At 45.1% G+C, this 22,395-nt stretch overlaps 1 protein-coding gene across 1 annotated transcript in view; it reads right to left on the reverse strand.

Annotated features, from left to right (window-relative positions):
• The window catches only part of LOC110491863 (phosphatidylinositol 3,4,5-trisphosphate-dependent Rac exchanger 1 protein), a 158,664-nt gene that overhangs the window by 54,559 nt on the left and 81,710 nt on the right, over positions 1 to 22,395 (reverse strand). Inside the window, exons 12-16 of the mRNA XM_021565684.3 lie at positions 15,270 to 15,373; positions 14,721 to 14,770; positions 12,922 to 12,997; positions 12,712 to 12,784; positions 9,740 to 9,885 (exon numbers count right to left, since the gene is read on the reverse strand). Coding sequence (XP_021421359.2) covers positions 9,740 to 9,885; positions 12,712 to 12,784; positions 12,922 to 12,997; positions 14,721 to 14,770; positions 15,270 to 15,373 — 449 coding nt within the window. The remainder of the gene's footprint in view (positions 1 to 9,739; positions 9,886 to 12,711; positions 12,785 to 12,921; positions 12,998 to 14,720; positions 14,771 to 15,269; positions 15,374 to 22,395) is intronic.

Here is a 22,395-nt window from a genome sequence, read left to right on the forward strand (position 1 = left end):
AGAGCATGCGCTGACCAGCTGGCAAGTGTCTTCACTGACATTTTCAACCTCTCCCTGACCCAGTCTGTAATACCTATATGTTTCAAGCACACCACCATAGTCCCTGTGCACAAGAATGCCAAGTGGACCTTTCAAAATTACTATAGTCCTGTAGTACTCAACTTGGTAGCCATGAAATGTTTTGAAACGCTGGTCATGGCTTACATCAACACCATCATCCCAAACACAGTCCAATTCGCATACCACCCCATCAAAACAAATCCAATTATATTGGTCATATACACATATTTAGCAGAATGCTTGTTTTCGCTACACCTGTAATGCAACAGATCTACAGATGACGCAATCTCTATTGCCCTTTTCCACCTGGACAAGAGGAACACCTATGTGAGAATGCTGTTCATTGTCTACAGCTCAACATTGAACACCATAGTGCCCTTAAAGCTCACCACTAAGCTCAGGACCCTGCAACTGAACACCTCTATCTGCAACTAGATACTGGAATTCCTGAATGGCCGCCCCCAGGTGGTGAGGTTAGGGAACACATCCGCCACGCTGACCCTCAACACGGGCACCCCTCAGGTATGCATGTTCAGTCCCCTCCTGTAATACCTGTTCACCCATGACTGCGTGGCCGCGCACGACTCCAACACCATCAATAGGTTTGCTGACAACACGACGGTGGTAGGCCTGATCACAGATGATGATAAGACAGACTATATTGAGGAGGTCAGTTACAACAACCTCTCCCTCAACATCAGCTAGACAAAGGAGCTGATAGTGGATTACAGGAAACGCAGGGCTGAGCATGCCCCCATCCAAATCGACAGGGCTTTAGTGGAGCAGGTCGAGAGCTTCAAGTTCTCAGTATCCACATCACTAAGGAATTAGCATGGTCCACACACACCAACACATTTGTGAAGAGGGTACGACAATGCCTCTTCCCCCTCAGGAGGATGAAAAGATTTGGAATGGGCCCTCAGATCCTCAAAATGTTCTACAGCTGCACCATTGAGAGCTTCTTGACTGGCTGCATCACCGCTTGGTATGACAACTGCTCGGCATCCAACCGCAAGGTGCTACAGAGGGTAGTGTGTGCAGACCAGTACATCACTGGGGCTGAGCTCCCTGCCATCCAGGACCTCTATACAAGGTAGTGTCAGAGGAGTCACTATAAATTGTAAAATACTCGAGCTCAGGCTCTGTCGCAGCCGGCCGCGACCGGGAGGTCCATGGGGCGACTCACAATTGGCCTAGCATCGTCTGGGTTAGGGAGGGTTTGGCCGGCAGGGATATTCTTGTCTCCTCACGAGACTCCTGTGGAGGGCAGGGAGCAGTGCACGCTGACCAGGTCGCTAGGTGTACAGTGTTTCCTCCGACACATTGGTGCAGCTGGCTTCCGGGTTGGATGAGCTCTGTGTTAAGAAGCAGTGCGGCTTGGTTGGGTTGTGTTTTGGAGGACACATGGCTCTCGACCTTTGCCTCTCCCGAGTTGTAGGGTTGTAGCGATGAGACGACAGTAACCACTAACAATTGGATACCATGAAATTGTGGAGAAAAAAAAGGGAGAAAAATAATTGAAAAAATGTATATTTATTTTTTTAATTGTCAAATACTCCAGCCACCCAAGTCATAGACTGTTCTCTCTGCTACCACGTGGCAAGATGTACCAATGCACTAAGTATGGAACGAACAGGACCCTGAATGGCTTTGTACCCGTCTCTGTGTGTGGAGTAAAGGTGGTCTAAGATTGTTTTCCCCTCTGGTTGTACATTTAACATCCTGGAAGAAATTTGGTAAACCGGATTTAAGTTTCCCTGCATTAAAGTCCCCGGCCAGTAGGAGCGCCGCCTCTGGATGAGCATTTTCCTGTTTGCTTATGGCCCTATACAGCTCATTGAGTGCGGTGTTAGTGCCAGGATCAGTTTGTGGTGGTAAATAGACAACTATGAAGAATATAGATGAAAAATCTCTTGGTAAATAGTGTGGTCTACAGCTTATCATGAGATGCTCTACCTCAGGCGGGCAAAACCTCAAGACATCCTTACTATTAGATTTCATGCACCAGCTGTTGTTTACAAATATACACAGAACCCTTGTCTTACCAGAGGCTGCTGTTCGATCTTGCCGATACAGTGTAAAGCCGCCAGATGCATGTTATTCATGTCGTCATTCAGCCACAACTCAGTGAAACACAAGATATTACAGTTTTAATGTCCCATTGGTAGAAAATAAAGGTCATCGTAGGTCGACCATTTTATTATCCAATGATTGTACGTTGGCTAATACGACCGATGGTAAAGGCAGATTACCCACTCTCTGTCGGATCCTTACAAGGCACCCAGACCTAAGTCCCCGATATCTCCGCCTCTTTCTCCTGTGAATGATGGGGATGAGGGCCTTGTCAGATGTCTGAAGTAAATCATTTGTGTCCGGCTCGTTAAAGAAAAAGTATTCTTCCAGTCCAAGATGATAAATCGCTGTCCTGAATATCTAGAAGCACTTTTCAGTCATATGAGACGGTGGCAGAAACATGATGTACAAATTAAGTTACAAAAAAAGTGAGAAAAACACAACAGCACAATTTGTTGGGACCTTTCTTGCACAAACTCTTTTGACTCATCATATATGCTGCTGCTACTGTTTATTATCTATTCTGTTACCTAGTCAGTTTATTCCTAGTTATATGTGCATATATACCTCTCCACACATTTCTTGTTAACAAACTATAGTTTTGGCAAGTCGGTTAGGACACCTACTTTGTGTATGACAAGTAATTTCCCCAACAATTGTTTACAGACAGATTATTTCAATTCAAATTCAATGTATCACAATTCCAGTGGGTCAGAGTTGTGCCTTTAAACAGCTTGGAAAATTCCAGAAAAGTATGTCATGGCTTTAGAAGCTTCTTATAGGCTAATTGACATCTTTTGAGACAATTGGAGGTGTACCTGTGGATGTATTTCAAGACCTACTTTCAAACTCAGCTTGACATCATGGGAAAATCAAAAGAAATCAGCCAAGACCTTGTAGAAATTGTAGACCTCACAAGTCTGGTTCATTATTGGGAGCTATTTCCAAATGCCTGAAGGTACCACGTTCATCTGAACAAACAATAGTATGCAAGTATAAACACCATGGGACCACGTAGCCATCATACCGCTCAGGAAGGAAATGCATCGTCTCCTAAAGATGAATGTGTTTTGGTGCGAAAAGTGCAAATCAATTCCAGAACAGCAGTTCAGGACCTTGTGAAGATGCTGGAGGAAACAGGTACAAAAGTATCTATATCCACAGTAAAACGAGTCCTATATCGACATATCCTGTAAGGCTGCTCAGCAAGGAAGAAGCCACTGCTCCAAAACCGCCATAAAAAAAGCCAGACTACGGTTTGCAACTGCACATGGGGACAAAGATCGTACTTTTTGGGGAAATGTCCTCTGGTCGGATGAAACAAAAATAGAACTGTTTGGCGATAATGACCATTGTTATGTTTGGAGGAAAAAGGGGGAGGCTTGCAAGCCGAAGAACACCATCCTAACCGTGAATCACGTGGGTGGCAGCATCATGTTGTGGGGGTGCTTTTCTGCAGGAGGGACTGGTGCACTTCACAAAATAGAAGGCATCATGAGGATGGACAATTATGTGGATCTATTGAAGCAACATCTCAAGTCATCAGTCAGGAAGTTAAATCTTGGTCGCAAATGGGTCTTCCAAATGGACAATGACACCAAGCATACTTCCAAAGTTGTGGCAAAATAGCTTAAGGACAACAAAGTCAAGATATTGGAGTGGCCATCAAAGCCCTGACCTCAATCCTATAGAAAATTTGTCGGCAGAACTGAAAAAGTGTGTGCGAGCAAGGAGGCCTACAAACCTGACTCAATTACACCAGCTCTGTCAGGAGGAATGGGCCAAAATTCACCCAATTTATTGTGGGAAGCTTGTGGAAGGCTACCCAAAACATTTGACCCAAGTTAAACAATTTAAAGGCAATGCTACCAAATACTAATTGAGTGTATGTAAACTTCTGACCCACTGGGAATATGAAAGAAATAAAAGCTGAAATAAATCACTCTACTATTATTCTGACATTTCACACTCTTAAAATAAAGTGGTGATCCTAACTGACCTAAGTCAGGGAATTCTTACTAGGATTAAATGTCAGGAATTGTGAAATACTGAGTTGAAATGTATTTGGCTAAGGTGTGTGTAAACTTCCGACTTCAACTGTACTTCGTACCCCTGCACATTGACTCGATACTGGTATCCCGTGTATATATAGGGAAGTTGTTGTTACTCATTGTGTATTTATTATTCTTTTTAATCTTCTCTCTGCATTTGTTGGGAAGGCCCCATAAGTAAGCATTTCACTGTTAGTGACAACATTTTATTTGAATCAGATTTGATTGGATAGGAGAGCCATTCGTAATTACCATCTTCACACACAGTTGGGGGGGTTAATTCAATTCTAAGTGCGGCTCACGCATGGAAACACGTAACGTTACGGCTCCTCTCTTGGAACATCTTTCTGAAATTACCCCCGTGGAGAAAATAATTATTTCCATTTCAACTGAACTCATGACCGTTTGTGGGTGTTGATACTTGATTTTCCTTATATATATTGTATTATATAAGATATTTATATCTTAACCGTTTTATCGGAACTAATGTTGTCAAATGTTCGGTTTGAATATGAGCAAACTGTCAAGTGTATGTCTCCTCAAAAGCGACTGAACTCATTAGTTTGAATTGTTCTTCCTGATGCTCGCATCCTATGAGACTTCCTTACACACACCGAAACACACACTGCTGATTTCCCAAAGACATCTGCCATTAATGGATCAGTTGGACTTCAAAGCCCTGTCTCATCTTCAAAGGAGATGTTTTGAGCTGCATCAGACACTGAGGGGATGAGATGTCTCCAAGTGCTCTCTGATACCCACAGCCAGATGTGGTTAAAGTCATCACACAAACATACGCACACACACACTTGGGCCTTGCAGAGTGAAGAACATGGCTGTTTCTGATCATGCCCAGACTTCTGGGGAAGTCAAAAACCTGCTCCTCTAAATACCACTGTGTGACAGCTTATTGTTACAGCAGCGGACAAACCATTCAATGAATTACTGACTGGTAACAATGTACAGTGCTGTTACGTTCACACAAGTACAGTGCCTTGCGAAAGTATTCGGCCCCCTTGAACTTTGCGACCTTTTGCCACATTTCAGGCTTCAAACATAAAGATATAAAACTGTATTTTTTTGTGAAGAATCAACAACAAGTGGGACACAATCATGAAGTGGAACGACATTTATTGGATATTTAGAACTTTTTTAACAAATCAAAAACTGAAAAATTGGGCGTGCAAAATTATTCAGCCCCTTTACTTTCAGTGCAGCAAACTCTCTCCAGAAGTTCAGTGAGGATCTCTGAATGATCCAATGTTGACCTAAATGACTAATGATGATAAATACAATCCCACCTGTGTGTAATCAAGTCTCCGTATAAATGCGCCTGCACTGTGATAGTCTCAGAGGTCCGTTAAAAGCGCAGAGAGCATCATGAAGAACAAGGAACACACCAGGCAGGTCCGAGATACTGTTGTGAAGAAGTTTAAAGCCGGATTTGAATACAAAAAGATTTCCCAAGCTTTAAACATCCCAAGGAGCACTGTGCAAGCGATAATATTGAAATGGAAGGAGTATCAGACCACTGCAAATCTACCAAGACCTGGCCGTCCCTCTAAACTTTCAGCTCATACAAGGAGAAGACTGATCAGAGATGCAGCCAAGAGGCCCATGATCACTCTGGATGAACTGCAGAGATCTACAGCTGAGGTGGGAGACTCTGTCCATAGGAAAACAATCAGTCATATATTGCACAAATCTGGCCTTTATGGAAGAGTGGCAAGAAGAAAGCCATTTCTTAAAGATATCCATAAAAAAGTGTCGTTTAAAGTTTGCCACAAGCCACCTGGGAGACACATCAAACATGTGGAAGAAGGTGCTCTGGTCAGATGAAACCAAAAATGAACTTTTTGGCAACAATGCAAAACGTTACGTTTGGCGTAAAAGCAACACAGCTGAACACACCATCCCCACTGTCAAACATGGTGGTGGCAGCATCATGGTTTGGGCCTGCTTTTCTTCAGCAGGGACAGGGAAGATGGTTAAAATTGATGGGAAGATGGATGGAGCCAAATACAGGACCATTCTGGAAGAAAACCTGATGGAGTCTGCAAAAGACCTGAGACTGGGACGGAAATTTGTCTTCCAACAAGACATTGATCCAAAACATAAAGCAAAATCTACAATGGAAGGGTTCAAAAATAAACATATCCAGGTGTTAGAATGGCCAAGTCAAAGTCCAGACCTGAATCCAATCGAGAATCTGTGGAAAGAACTGAAAACTGCTGTTCACAAATGCTCTCCATCCAACCTCACTGAGCTCGAGCTGTTTTGCAAGGAGGAATGGGAAAAAATAAGTCTCTCGATGTGCAAAACTGATAGAGACATACCCCAAGCGACTTACAGCTGTAATCACAGCAAAAGGTGGCGCTACAAAGTATTAACTTAAGGGGGCTGAATAATTTTGCACGCCCAATTTTTCAGTTTTTGATTTGTTAAAAAAGTTTGAAATATCCAATAAATGTCGTTCCACTTCATGATTGTGTCCCACTTGTTGTTGATTCTTCACAAAAAAATACAGTTTTATATCTTTATGTTTGAAGGCTGAAATGTGGCAAAAGGTCGCAAAGTTCAAGGGGGCCGAATACTTTCGCAAGGCACTGTATGTGCTCATTTATGTGTGTGTGTACATTCGTGTGTGTGTGTGTGTGTGTGTGTGCGTTCATGTGTGTGCGTATGGTGTGTTCATGCTTATGTGTGTGTGTGTGTGTGTACACATTTGTGTGTGTGTGTGTACATTCATGTGTGTGTACGTTCATGTGTGTACGTGTGTGTGTACGTTCATGTGCTTGCGTGTGTGTGCGTTCATGCGTGTGTGTGTGTACGTTCGTGTGTGGACGTGTGAGCATTCTTGTGTGTTTGTGTGAGTGTGTGTGTACATTCATGTGTGTGTGTACGTTCATGTGCTTGTGTGTGTGCATGTACGTGTGCGTGCGTTCATGTGTGTCTGTGTAAGTGTGCGTGTACGTGTACGTGTAAGTGTGCGTGCGTTCATGTGTGTGCGTGTGCGTGCGTTCATGTGTGTGTGTACGTTCATGTGTGTGTGTGTGTGTACATTTATGTGTGTTCATGTGTGTGCGTGTACGTGTGTGTACGTGTGCGTGCGTTCATGTGTGTGTGTGCGTGTAAGTGTGCGTGCGTTCATGTGTGTGTGTGCGTTCATGTGTGTGCGTGTACGTGTGTGCGCGTGCGTTCATGTGTTTGCGTTCATGTGTGTGCGCGTGCGTTCATGTGTGTGTGTGTGTGCATTCATGTGTGTGGGGATACATTCTTGTGTGTGTATGTGTACATTCTTGTGTGTGTAAAGTGGTTCCTCCTTTAAAAGTTGTGTCATACTGCAGCAGCAGCATTCAATGGCACATTATTTAATTGTCAGACATTTTTACGTTAATGCAAGTTAGTTGCTAGTTTGACCACCAGAGGGCAACTTTGAGAAGCATTTGACATTCTTCAATATTGGCTGTAATAGAGAATTTAAAACCTTTTTTGGAATAACGGTGTACATGGGACTGATTTTAAGAAATTTGGCTTAATTAATTTAATTTATATTATGGTGTTTCTATTCCGAGAAAAATGAAACCCTCAGTGTTGGAATGGAAAATATTGCGCTGTACAACGTGACGGTCGGGAGTGGGCTACAGCATAAGAGGATTGGAGGAATCTAAATTAATATCTAAGGGGCATAACATTTCCACACCCTAATTGTAGTGTAACCAATACTCATTTCATCTATGGTAGGCCTACAGTATATATAGAAATATTTTTTTTCAATTACATAACGCTCCACCAATAATTACATTTAGAGGATTGGAGGATTTTAAATGAATCTCTAATGGGCATTTTCCGTTAGATATTCTCACAGATCCTAAGGGGCTTTAATATAATTCTAAATTAATTAATAATAAATTTTAAAAAAGTAACGATATTTGAGATAATTTCGTTTTAAAAAAACGACAGTGAGCGATTGTAATCTGAATAAAGGCCCAAATATAGCCCTGCTAATAGCCACAATGACGCTGTACGTGACCATGTGTGTTTGAAAGAGTATTTGAGTAACCAGCAATTTGTTTGCCTTCCTTAGACAACTTTGTTCCAATAATTCTGTAAATCAGTGATATCTATTCCCATAGTAATTCATTATGATCCATAACTAAATCAACATCTGCATTTTGAAAGAGTATTTTTAATCATTATTTTATGAACGAAAGCATAAAGATGCTGATGAAGAAATACAGTACTGTACAGTATATGCTTTTACATTTGAATAATAAAGCAATAAAGAAGATAAGCCACCTGCATTTGTTTATTAGGTTACTGTGCAGTGTGACATGTAAACATAGCCTACAATACATACTATAGTAAACATGGAAATGCAGGCACGCAGGACACCAGGGTTCAATTCCCCAACGTGGAGGAAGGGGTAGGCTGTCCTTGTTAAAAATAATTTGTTCTTAACAGATTCCATGTGTTATTTCATAGTTGTGAGGTCTTCACTATTATTCTACAATGTAGAAAAGAGTAAAGATAAAGACAAATCCTGGAATGAGTAGGTGTGTTCAAACTTTCGACTGGTACTTGCTTATTTAATTTGATTAATATAATGGTTTCTCTATTCCAAGAAAAAACTAAAAACCCTCTGGGTTTCCATTAGGATGGAATGGAAAATATGGTGCTGCACAACGTGATGGTCGGCAGTACAGTACTGGGCTATGTAGCTTAAGAATCCCGATGTCATGTGGGCAAGGCATGCGGAAGACCGGGGTTCAATTCCCCGACGGGGAATGGATCCATAACTAAATAAACATCGGCATATTGAAAGAGTATTTTTATCATTATTTTATTAATGAAAGCATAAAGATGCTATTAGTTACATTGTTTTAGTTTGAACGTGCAGACTGATATTAAGAACAGAACAGCGGGAACATTTACCTAGTCAGCGCCATTATTAGTGCAATGCCCCTTAAATATTTAGGAGGATTTCGTTTTCAAATAATGTAAAAGGAGCGAGAAAAAGTCCATTCTTGAACATGGGGTGAGCCATTGTTACTAATGTGTAAATTAAGCCAGTTTTTTATTCAGAATTATTTATTTCTGATTTTAGGGGGAGAAAAAACAAAAACCTACAGTCATCTCATGGGTCTCCCAGTCAAGGCCAGCACAGGTATTGAACCAGCATCCGTAGCAACACAGCTTGCACTGCTATGCTGTCTTTTAGCTCATTGCGCTCAGGCGCTGTACAACGAGTGGCCTACAGTAATACAGTAAGAGCAAAATAATCCTAACACAAAATAAAATAATAAAAACCTTAGTGTAACAGTTTTAGTAAGTAATACTTAAGTCGTGCACAATTATCAGTTTCTAATTAGGGTTAAGTCGCCCATTCATTGTCACTTCGAGACACACAAAAGCATAATCAGTACTCTAACTCCCCCTTGTGGTGGTCTGGAGCAATGAAGTGGCAGGATACCATACTAAACCACAAGTTACCTCTAAATCCCGCAGCGTAAGCTCGCAACTTTTAAAGGAGGAACCACTGTAATTACACTCACCACTAGGGACTTGACCAGGATGTTCTCGATGAGCTTAAAGTCGTTGCGCTGCAGCTGCTTGCTCTTGGAGTTGGTACCCTCCATCTCCTCGTCGGCGTAGAAACGAAAGAACTGCGACTCGTCTTTGAACTCGGTCTTCTCCAGAACTGTGACAAAGAGTTGAACTGAAGATAAATGTGGTTCACTTGAATAAATCTTTAACCGGAGTCTGCGTCTGAAAAGGAACGTCACCCTGTTCCCTAGGTTGTATTTGTATTTATTATGGATCCCCAAGGCAGCAGCTACTCTTCCTGGGGTCCGGCAAAATTAAGGTAGTTATACAATTTAGAAAACATTCCAATACATTCATTACAAAATTCACAACGCACCAGGTATGTGCCCTCAGGCCCATACTCCACTACCACATATCGACAACACAAAATCCATGTGCACGTGTGTGTATAGTGCGCATGTCATAATGTGTGGGTATGCATGTGTCTGTGCCTATGCTTGTGTTGCTTCACAGTCCCCGCTGTTCTATAAGGTGTATTTTTATCTGTTACATTTTTGGGGATTCTACTGCTGCATCAGTTACCTGATGTGGAATAGAGTTCTATGTAGTCATGGCTACATGTAGTACTGTGCACCTCCCATAGTCTGTTCTGGACTTGGGGACTGTGAAGAGACCTCTGGTGGCGTGTCTTGTGGGGTATGCATGGGTGTCTGAATGGGTGTCTGAGCTGTGTGCCAGTAGTTTAGACAGACATTTAAGATATATTTAGGATATGGCAAATATGAGTGGCAATATTTTCCGCCATTGTCCTTAGTAATTTTCCATCCAAGTTGTCAGACCCTGGTGGCTTGTCAATGTTGATAGACAACAAATTCAAAATGACTTGTCTTTCATAATTTGGTCAGATATACTTGGATGTGTAGTGTAAGCGTTTGTTGCTGGCATGTCAAGCCTAAATTTGCTAATCTTGCCAATGAAAAAGTTATTTAAGTTGTAGCAATATCAGTTGGTTTTGTAAAGAATGAGCCACCTGGTTCAATGAATGTTGGAGCTGAGTTGACCTATTTTCCCCAAATGTCATTGAAGGTGCTCCAAAGCTTTTTACTATCATTCCTTATGTAATGTATCTTTATTTCATAGTGTAGAGTCTTCTTTTTATTTAGTTTAGTCACATGATTTCTCAATTTGCAGTACGTTATCCAATCGTTTGTGCAGCCAGACTTACTTGCCATTCCTTTTGTCTCATCCCTTTCAACCATACCATTTTTCAATTCCGCATCAATCCACAGGGATTTAACAGTTTTTACAGTCATTTTCTTAATGGCTGTATGCTTACTAGTAACTGGGATAAGCAATTTAATAAATGTGTCAAGTGCAGTGTCTGGTTGCTCCTCATTATACACCACGGACCAACAAATATTCTTTACAAAACTTTACAAAACTTATTGTATGACCTCTTATAAACTATATTAGGCCCAGCCTTTGGAACTTTGGATTTCCTAGATGGTTACTATATTGTGATCACTACATACGATTAATCTGGATACTGCTTTTAAGCACATTTCTGCAGCATTAGTAAAGATGTTATCAATACGTTGATGATTTCAATCTAGTGCTGTTTGTATCCTGCGCGACCCCGGGCTGGCAAAATTCTGAATCATTGCTACTCTAATTCCCGCAATGCATACAAAGCCCTCCCTCGCCCTCATTTCAGCAAATCTGACCACGATTCCATTTTGTTGCTCCCAGCCTATAGACAGAAACTAAAACAGGAAACGCCCATGCTCGGGTCTGTTCAACGCTGGTCTGATTCCACGCTTCAAAATTGCTTCGATCAAAACACGCCTCCGTCCGCCAGCCAGCCAGCACGCACGCCTCCGTCCGCCAGCCAGCATGCACGCACGCCTCCGTCCGCCAGCCAGCCAGCATGCACGCACGCCTCCGTCCGCCAGCCAGCCAGCATGCACGCACGCCTCCGTCCGCCAGCCAGCCAGCACGCACGCACGCCTCCATCCGCCAGCCAGCATGCACGCACGCCTCCGTCCGCCAGCCAGCACGCACGCACGCCTCCGTCCGCCAGCCAGCACGCACGCCTCCGTCCGTCATGGGACATGTAGTATATTATGCTGGTTTGAGTGTGTTCGACGTTCCCGAGGAAATAGCTACCAAGAACAGGAATGTCTAACCTAATTAAATCAGACCAGGCTATGGGATATGTTTGGGCTCTGGGAAGACCTTTAAAAGACGCTCAATGGTTCAATGCTATGACATAGACCATGAGTGTGGAAACGCCAAACACCTGCGTTCAGTGTATGTCTGACTGTGGTCTATGGTCGTCTGACTTGACTCAAATGTATGGATGTGGGACGACCTTCTACATTTACTGACTGTCATAAATGGGGCAAGTCCGAATTTGCACTTAACTCCAATTTACGTGGAAGTCTCCCGTTGACATCCATGCATGATTAAGTGAAAATTTGCCTGAAGTGGAATTATGGATTCGTTCCAATGTGAATAGGAAACCTTTCTAGTGCCAGTTACAGTATGAAACAGAAATATGACAATGCAATACCAGGTGTTAATTGTTTATAAGAAAACAACCGAATGTGTATGACAACTGACACCTATGAGGAAGAAATTGTGAATGTCAAACGTTATGTTTTGATTATACCATCATTGATAACCGAATCGTATAACAAGAGGTATATTATGTTCTCTGGAAAAATATCCTGCTCAGAGAAACACTTGATCTCAAGCAGTAGAATCTTCCTACAAAAGTGGTTTTGCAGACCCAACATGCCCTTATTATGGTAGTAAATGCATTGTAGCATTGTCATAAATTAATTATATGAAATTATGTTATTGCCCTCCGACTATCTGCTCAGGGGAACATGAGCCTGATGAAAAATGTACTGCAATATCCCTGGTGTATATCCTCCAGTCAGTTATAACACATGACGTTGGTGTGTGTTGTACTGACCATGGTGCATGAAGCCGTTGTTGCACAGTCCGACCCCCATTGTCACCGCTTCCTCACGTGTGGAACAATCACCCTTGGAAACAGAATGAAGCAGTCACAATTAAGAGTGTCACCTGTTTACTTGTTGTTTTCACCTCGTAGACACAGTGGGGAGCGTGTGTGTGTGTGTGTGTGTGTGTGTGTGTGTGTGTGTGTGTGCACGCACTGCACCTGTGACAAGAGCCAGTCCACAAGTTTGCTGGCAGGCAACACAGACTTGAAGGTTTTTAAATGGTAGTCTCTATCCCTGTAAGTGAAAAGGAGATGGGCGAGTAAGGATATGGTGTCATAAAACACCCATTCAAGCAAATCAGGTGCACACAAATAATCACACTTCCAAGATAGGGTTCTAGGATTTTTTATATCGGAAGGCCAAGGGGGGACAACCAGCAAATTGTATCACAAGTAGCATTGGCTTAAATACGATGCATTGTACTGAATAACGGTTTCAACTGTTTGTATATGCCCGGTAATCTATTCAAATACAGTTTAAGTCAGAAGTTTACATACACTTAGGTTGGAGTCATTAAAACTAGTTTATCAACCACTCCACAAATCTCTTGTTAACTTCTTTGGGACAGGGGGCAGTATGTTCACGTCCGGATGAAAAGCATGTCCAAAGTAAACTGCCTGATACTCAGGCCCAGAAGCTAAGATATGTATATTATTAGTAGATTTGGATAGAAAACACAAGTATAACAGAACTTATTTGGCAGGCGAAACCCCGAGGTCTGTCTGTGTGTGTGTGTGTGTGTGTGTGTGTGTGTGTGTGTGTGTGTGTGTGTGTGTGTGTGTGTGTGTGTGTGTGTGTGTGTGTGTGTGTGTGTGTGTGTGTGTGTGTGTGTGTGTGTGTGTGTGTGTGTGTGTATGTATGTATGTATATATATATATATATATATATATATATATATATATATACATGGATATTATTTTACTGCTCTAGGGTTGTAGTTATTGTTTGATAACTTTATTTACTAGTGGTGCAGGGGTCTAAGGCACTGCCTCTCAATGCTAGAGGTGTCACTACAGACACCCTGGTTCAAATCCAGGCTGTATCACAACCGGCCGTGATTGAGCGGTGCACAATTGGCCCAGAGTCGTCCGGGTTTGGCCGGTGTGGGCCGTCATTGTAAATAAGAATTTGTTCTTAACTCACTCGCCTAGTTAAATAAAGGTTCAATTAATTTATGTTATATATATATATATATATATATATATATATATATATATATATATATATATATATATATATATATATATATATATTTTTTTTTTTTTATTGTTTTTTTTTTTTGTTGCGATGCGCAATGCAGAGAAAGCCGGAAGATGAATGATCATTTAATTACCATAGTGAATTATAATGTCTGTTTATGTGTCAATTAATCCCCAAAGGGATGGGTTGCCAATTGCCGTTTTGACACAAAAATAAAATGTCTGTCATTCATTCATTGCAAATAGCACTTTTCGGTAGTGCTCAAAGCATGCCATTCTATGAGAGAAGCATTTATTTTTCAACTCGAAGGCCGGTTTTGGTAGTTAGGGGCAAGTCCTACCATCTAAACTAGGCCATTATTGGTTGGTTGTCACGTGACGGGCGGAAAATGTCGACAGTGTGTTTGCTCATAAATCTCACTGTGGTGACTAAGTACAGGGTGTTTCTGCAAGGCACTACAATGTGAACGATGACAAATTGACCCAAATGTAATGTTAAACGACAGTGTAGCACCCTCTATACGACCATACAACCTCAGGGTTGGACCGAAGCAGTGTGTGTGTGTGTGTGTGTGTGTGTGTGTGTGTGTGTGTGTGTGTGTGTGTGTGTGTGTAAGAAGGAAGAGGGACAAGATGGACAGGGGGAAGAAGAGATGAAAAGGAAGAAACAGAGAGTAGGCAGAGAAAGAGGTGTAGGGGGAGGCGGAGGTGGAAAGGGGAGAAGGAATAAATGGTGGAAGAGTAGGAGGGATACCTACTTGGCGACAGGGGTATACAGGCTGTGCAGACGACAGTAAAGCCTCACGCCCTACAAGAAGTAGAGAGAGAACACGTTTTGAGTCACTGTATCCTCAACAGGCAACCCTCAAAATCAGGGGCAAATTCTAACTTCAACTTAAGTCAAATTTGACCTGGTCTCCTATTGACATCACTGCATGACTTAGTGAACATTTGACTTAAGAAGAAGTCAGGATTCCCCTTGAGAGTTCAAAAGCAGAAGCAGTGCTGTAGGATGTTGGCTAAAGACACCTGGTGGAAGTGATCGTTTGCGCAACAAAACATGAGTCAGTCAGATGTGTTCAGACATCACTTAAAGCGCTGATCTCGTAACAGCGCTTGCCCTCCCCAAGTCCAACATCCCACAACTACTTTTCAGATGCCTGTTTATTTATGGCCTTGGTGCAAAACAGGAACTCTTGCTGTTTTTCATCTTGATATATTAACAGGGTTGGGGTCAATTCCATTTAAATTCAGACAATTCAATTTGACTGAATTGAAATGGAATTGATACCAACACAGATAGATACCTTTGACATGATGTCCTCCATCTCGCTCCTGGCCTTGTAGGTGCCGTCGTCGTAGCGGAAACGGTAAAACACCGGCTCGTTCTTGAACTGGTGCTTGTCTGACACTTAAAATGTCAAGAGAGAGAAAGAGAAAGAGACATGCTTAACATGAGATCCTGATATATTTCATATTTTTTGGTTTTTAGAATGAGATACTATAATCAAGAAAGAATTCCAGACCAGAAGTGATGAACAACAACTCTATTCAATCAGAATAGGAAAAAAATAACTTTGCGCCTCAAGGTAAGAAGTTTTGACTCTAGCTAGCTAGCTGGCTACACAACAAAGACCTAGCCTGCAGATTAACAAGCTAGCCAGAATAAACGAGCAGGAACAAACCTAGCAAGGGGAGTTAATACAACTACATCAAACGACCAAACTGAGTGAGTAAACCAGAAAGGAGCACGGACTAACTTTAAACATATCTTCTGTTTTTTTGTGTGAGGATTAGTCACTCTCTATGTTTTTTGAGCTAAATTAGCACTAGCTAGCAACAGCAGCAGACAGACAAACTGATTGCTATGGCAACGGAGCAGCAGGACAGAGCAGCAGTAGCAGAGCCCACAGGCACCATGTGCCCACTCCCCCTCAGCGCTGAATCCATTCTCTACCCTAAAGAGGCCAAAAATGACACATTGAGGAAAGCTTTTAAACAGAAACTACTAAAGGGGAAGCCAGAAACCCTTTTCGCAGACCTCTACAAAAGGGCAGAGACTCAGGACAGGGCAGAGACTCGGGGGGAAGGCTAATATGGTATAAATCTGAACTAATTAAATCAATCGAATTGATCAAAACAGGATAATTCTTAATCTCGTTAAAAATCAACAAGGAGGCTATCTTGACAGATAAAAACTAGAACAGCAGAAGAACAAGACACTTATCAGTCATGGAGATAAACACCTACCAGGAAGCAACAACCTTTCCCTCCCCAAATACCCCCACAGAAACAACTATGACAAAGTGAAAAGCAAAAATGGAGTACAGGAAGCTCTGTCGAACACTGGGTCTGTACATAGTCAATGGTAGGCTGAGAGGGGACTCTTTTGGTAGGTACACCTACAGCTCATCCCTTGGCAGCAGCACTGTAGACTACTTCCTCACTGACCTAAACCCAGAGTCTCTCAGAGCCTTCACAGTCAGCCCACTAACACCTCTCTCAGACCACAGTGAAATCAGTGTATCTGAGAAGAGCGGAACCCAACCATGAAGCATCACAGCCCAATAAATGACATGGTACTAAAACAGGCCTATAGATGGAGTGCAAACAGTACAGACATCTACCAAAAAGCAATTAGTAGCCAAAAAATACAATCTCTCCTGGACAACTTTTTACCCTTAACATCCTTCTACAGCAACGAAGGTGTACATTTGGCAGTTTGGAACATAAACTTTATATTTGACAAATTAGCCTCCTTGGCTAATCTAAAGAAGCATAAGAGCAAACCAGAAATAACAGATAATGAAAAATGGTTTGATAATGATTGCAAAAATCTAAGTAATTGAGAAATGCATCTATTCAGAAACACAGAGAACCAGACAACAAAAATGTACGCCTTCAATATGGGGAAACACTGAAGCAATACAAACACACCCTGAGAACAAAAAAGAACAGCACATTAGAAAACAGCTGGATGTAATTGAGGAATCCATATAATCAAACCATTTCTAGGAGAATTGGAATAAATTAAAACAAACTTCATCAGGAGGAATTGACAATCCAAAATGGGGATATGTGGAGAAATCACTTTGCAAACCTCTACAGCAATATAGGAAAGAGCCCAGAACAAAAAGATATTCAAGAAAAATGCTTGAATCAGCAGTCAAAGTCTATCAGAATCCTGTGGATACCCCAATAACAGAAGAATTATTGGAAAAACAATGCACTCTCAAACCCAAAAAGGCCTGTGGTGCTGATGGTATTTTAAATTCAAATTGGCTATACTCAAACTCTTCAACATTACCCTCACTGCAGGTATTTCCCCCGATATTTGGAGATTGATCACACCAATCTATAAAAATGGAGACAAATTTGACCCAAATAATTAGAGGAATTTGTTTTAACAGCAACTAGGGGAAAATTCTGTGCTGTGTTATAAATAGCAGACTACATCATTTCCTTGATGAACACAACGTTCTGAGCAGAAGCCAGATTGGATTTCTAAAAAATGATCATACAACAGACCACATTTACACCCTCCACACTAATTGACAAACAAGTCAACCAAAACAAAGGCAAAATCTACTCATGTTTTCTAGATATCAAAAAAGCATTTGGTTCAATTTGGCACGAAGGTCTTTTTTTATAAACTAATAGAAAGTGGTATTGGAGGGAAAACGTATGTTATTAAATCAATGTACACTAAAAACAAATGTGTGGTTAAAATTGGCAACAAGCAAACATCATTCTTCTCTCAGGGACATGAAGTGAAACAGGGCTGCCCAATAAGTCCAACACTATTTAACATCTACATTAATGAATTGGCAAAAACATTAGAAGAATCGGAAGCACCTGGTATCACCCTACACAACATTGAAATCAAGTGTCTGCTGTACGCAGATGACCTGGTGCTGCGGTCTCCCACTAAAAGAGGGGTTACAGCAGCACCTAGATCGTCTTCACAGGTTCTGTCAGACCTGGGCTCTGACCTTTAACCTAAAAAAAAACAAATATAATGATATTCCAAAAAAGGTCTGGAAATCAGGATGACAAATATAAATTCTATTTGGACACAGTTCTATTAGAACACACCATATCTAGGATTAAATATCAGCAACTCAGGTAGCTTTCACATGCTTGTGAATGAGCTGAGAGACAAAGAAAGAAGAGCATTCTATGCCATTAAAAGAAACATTAAAATCGAAATTCCAATTAGAATCTGGCTCAATTTTCCAATCGGTTATAGAACCAATTGCTCTATATGGCAGTGAAGTATGGGGTCCAATCTCTAATAATGAATTTACCAAATGGGACAAACATCCAATTGAAATACTGCATGCAGATTTTTGCAAGACTGTATTGCAAGTGCAAAGAAAAACTCAAAAGAACGCATGTAGAGCAGAATACCCCCTCCTCATTCGAAATGAAAAAATAACCATCAAATTTGAAAACCATCTAAAAACAAGCGACCAAAACATTCCATCACACAGCTCTACATTGTCAAGAGATGAAACAAGAGAAGAGTCCCCTCAGCCAGCTGGTTCTGAGGCTCAGTTCACCAACCCAAACCAACCCCATAGAGCCTCAGGACAGCACTCAGAAAATCTGGCCCAAATCATCACAAAACAAAAATAGAAATATATCACCTATTGGAAAGACACCACAAAAAAACAAAGTAAACTTCAATGCTATTTGGCTCTAAACAGACAGTAGTTGGTGGCAGACTATCTGACCACTGTGACTGATAGAAAACTGAGGAAAACATTGACTAGGTACAGACTCAGTGAGCACAGTCTGGCTATAGAGACGGGTCGTCACAGACAAACCTGGCTGTCCAGTAAGGACAGGCTGTGCTCACTCTGCTCCAGGGGAGAGGTAGAGACAGAGCTGCATTTCCTATTACACTGTGACAAATATTCAGACCTAAGAGAATATTTATTTCCAAAAATTATATTTCAATACAAAGAATATGAAACTATAAAAGATGAAGAAAAAATCTAATATTCATTGGGTGCAAAGCCAAAATGTGCAGTTTTGGCAGCCAAATATGTATCCTCCTGCCACAACCTGAGGGACAGCCAGTGAAAAGTGCAATGTAATGTCAATATTATTTCCCATTTTATTTTGTTTTGTCTTTCATACCATGTGTCTTCTCAGTCATGTTGACACTGGTCTACTACTATTGCTTTAATGTATTGTTGTTCTGATTAATATTGTTAGTGTAGTTGTTGTTAATGGTAATCCCATGTCCACTACTACTATTATTATTGCTGTTGGTCCCACCATTTATTTATATACAGTGGGGTAAAAAAGTATTTAGTCAGCCACCAATTGTGCAAGTTCTCCCACTTAAAAATAATTTGCAAATAAATTCAATAAAAATCCTACAATGTGATTTTCTGGATTTTTTTTCTCATTTGGTCTGTCATAGTTGAAGTGTACTTATGCTGAAAATTACAGGTCTCTCATCTTTTTAAGTGGGAGAACTTGCACAATTGGTGGCTGACTAAATACTTTTTTGCCTCACTGTATAAATATATAATTTTATATATATTTTTTTTGTAACTTTGACAATGTAAGTAATAATGAACTTGCCATGTCAATAAAGTCAATTGAATTGAAAGAGCGAGCGAGACGGGGGGGAGAGAGAGAGCGAGCCAGACGGGGGGGAGAGAGAGAGAGCGAGCCAGACGGGGGGGAGAGAGAGAGAGCGAGCCAGACGGGGGGGAGAGAGAGAGAGCGAGCCAGACGGGGGGGAGAGAGAGAGCGAGCGAGCCAGACGGGTGGGGGGAGAGAGAGAGCGAGCGAGCCAGACGGGGGGGGGGAGAGAGAGAGCGAGCGAGCCAGACGGGGGGGGAGAGAGAGAGCGAGCGAGCGAGACGGGGGGGGGGAGAGAGAGAGCGAGCGAGACGGGGGGGGAGAGAGAGAGAGAGCGAGCGAGACGGGGGGGGAGAGAGAGAGAGAGCGAGCGAGACGGGGGGGAGAGAGCGAGCGAGCGAGACGGGGGGGAGAGAGCGAGCGAGCGAGACGGGGGGAGAGAGAGAGCGAGACGGGGGGGAGAGAGAGAGCGAGACGGGGGGGAGAGAGAGAGCGAGCGAGACGGGGGGAGAGAGAGAGCGAGCGAGACGGGGGGGAGAGAGAGAGCGAGCGAGACGGGGGGGAGAGAGAGCGAGCGAGACGGGGGGGAGAGAGAGCGAGCGAGACGGGGGGGAGAGAGAGCGAGCGAGACGGGGGGGAGAGAGAGCGAGCGAGACGGGGGGGAGAGAGAGAGCGAGCGAGCGAGACGGGGGAGAGAGAGAGCGAGCGAGACGGGGGAGAGAGAGAGCGAGCGAGACGGGGGGGTGAGAGAGAGCGAGCGAGACGGGGGGGTGAGAGAGAGCGAGCGAGACGGGGGGGTGAGAGAGAGCGAGCGAGACGGGGGGGTGAGAGAGAGCGAGCGAGACGGGGGGGTGAGAGAGAGCGAGCGAGACGGGGGGGTGAGAGAGAGCGAGCGAGACGGGGGGGTGAGAGAGAGCGAGCGAGACGGGGGGGTGAGAGAGCGAGCGAGACGGGGGGGAGAGAGAGAGCGAGCGAGACGGGGGGGAGAGAGAGAGCGAGCGAGCGAGACGGGGGGGAGAGAGAGAGCGAGCGAGACGGGGGGGAGAGAGAGAGCGAGCGAGACGGGGGGAGAGAGAGAGCGAGCGAGACGGGTGGGAGAGAGAGAGCGAGCGAGACGGGTGGGAGAGAGAGAGCGAGCGAGACGGGGGAGAGAGAGAGCGAGCGAGACGGGGGGGAGAGAGAGCGAGCGAGACGGGGGGAGAGAGAGAGCGAGCGAGACGGGGGGAGAGAGAGAGCGAGCGAGACGGGGGGAGAGAGAGAGCGAGCGAGACGGGGGGAGAGAGAGAGCGAGCGAGACGGGGGGGGAGAGAGAGCGCGAGCGAGACGGGGGGGGAGAGAGAGCGCGAGCGAGACGGGGGGGGGAGAGAGAGCGCGAGCGAGACGGGGGAGAGAGAGAGCGAGCGAGACGGGGGGAGAGAGAGAGCGAGCGAGACGGGGGGGAGAGAGAGAGCGAGCGAGACGGGGGGGAGAGAGAGAGCGAGCGAGACGGGGGAGAGAGAGAGCGATCGAGACGGGGGAGAGAGAGAGCGATCGAGACGGGGGAGAGAGAGAGCGAGCGAGACGGGGGAGAGAGAGAGCGAGCGAGACGGGGGGGAGAGAGAGAGCGGGCGGGGCGGGAGAGGGAGAGCGCGAGCGAGACGGGGGGGGAGAGAGCGCGAGCGAGACGGGGGGGAGAGAGAGCGCGAGCGAGACGGGGGGGGGAGAGAGAGCGCGAGCGAGACGGGGGGGGGGAGAGAGAGCGCGAGCGAGACGGGGGGGGGAGAGAGAGCGCGAGCGAGACGGGGGGGGAGAGAGAGCGCGAGCGAGACGGGGGGGGAGAGAGAGCGCGAGCGAGACGGGGGGGAGAGAGAGAGCGCGAGCGAGACGGGGGGGGGGAGAGAGAGCGCGAGCGAGACGGGGGGGGGGAGAGAGAGCGCGAGCGAGACGGGGGGGGGGAGAGAGAGCGCGAGCGAGACGGGGGGGGGGAGAGAGAGCGCGAGCGAGACGGGGGGGGGGAGAGAGAGCGCGAGCGAGACGGGGGGGGGGAGAGAGAGCGCGAGCGAGACGGGGGGGGAGAGAGAGCGCGAGCGAGACGGGGGGGGGAGAGAGAGCGCGAGCGAGACGGGGGGGGGAGAGAGAGCGCGAGCGAGACGGGGGGGGGAGAGAGAGCGCGAGCGAGACGGGGGGGGAGAGAGAGCGCGAGCGAGACGGGGGGGAGAGAGAGCGCGAGCGAGACGGGGGGGAGAGAGAGCGCGAGCGAGACGGGGGGGGAGAGAGAGCGCGAGCGAGACGGGGGGGAGAGAGAGCGCGAGCGAGACGGGGGGGGAGAGAGAGCGCGAGCGAGACGGGGGGGGAGAGAGAGCGCGAGCGAGACGGGGGGGGGAGAGAGAGCGCGAGCGAGACGGGGGGGGGAGAGAGAGCGAGCGAGACGGGGGGGGGAGAGAGAGCGAGCGAGACGGGGGGGAGAGAGAGAGCGAGCGAGACGGGGGGGAGAGAGAGAGCGAGCGAGACGGGGGGGAGAGAGAGAGCGAGCGAGACGGGGGGAGAGAGAGAGCGAGCGAGACGGGGGGGAGAGAGAGAGCGAGCGAGACGGGGGGAGAGAGAGAGCGAGCGAGACGGGGGGGAGAGAGAGAGCGAGCGAGACGGGGGGGAGAGAGAGAGAGCGAGCGAGGCGGGGGGGAGAGAGAGAGCGAGCGAGACGGGGGGGAGAGAGAGAGCGAGCGAGACGGGGGGGAGAGAGAGAGCGAGCGAGACGGGGGGAGAGAGAGAGCGAGCGAGACGGGGGGAGAGAGAGAGCGAGCGAGACGGGGGGAGAGAGAGAGCGAGCGAGACGGGGGGAGAGAGAGAGCGAGC

The sequence above is a fragment of the Oncorhynchus mykiss genome, chromosome 16, assembly GCF_057628025.1.
Source record: "Oncorhynchus mykiss isolate SJ-2025 chromosome 16, ASM5762802v1, whole genome shotgun sequence".
Classification (NCBI taxonomy): Eukaryota; Metazoa; Chordata; class Actinopteri; order Salmoniformes; family Salmonidae; genus Oncorhynchus; species Oncorhynchus mykiss.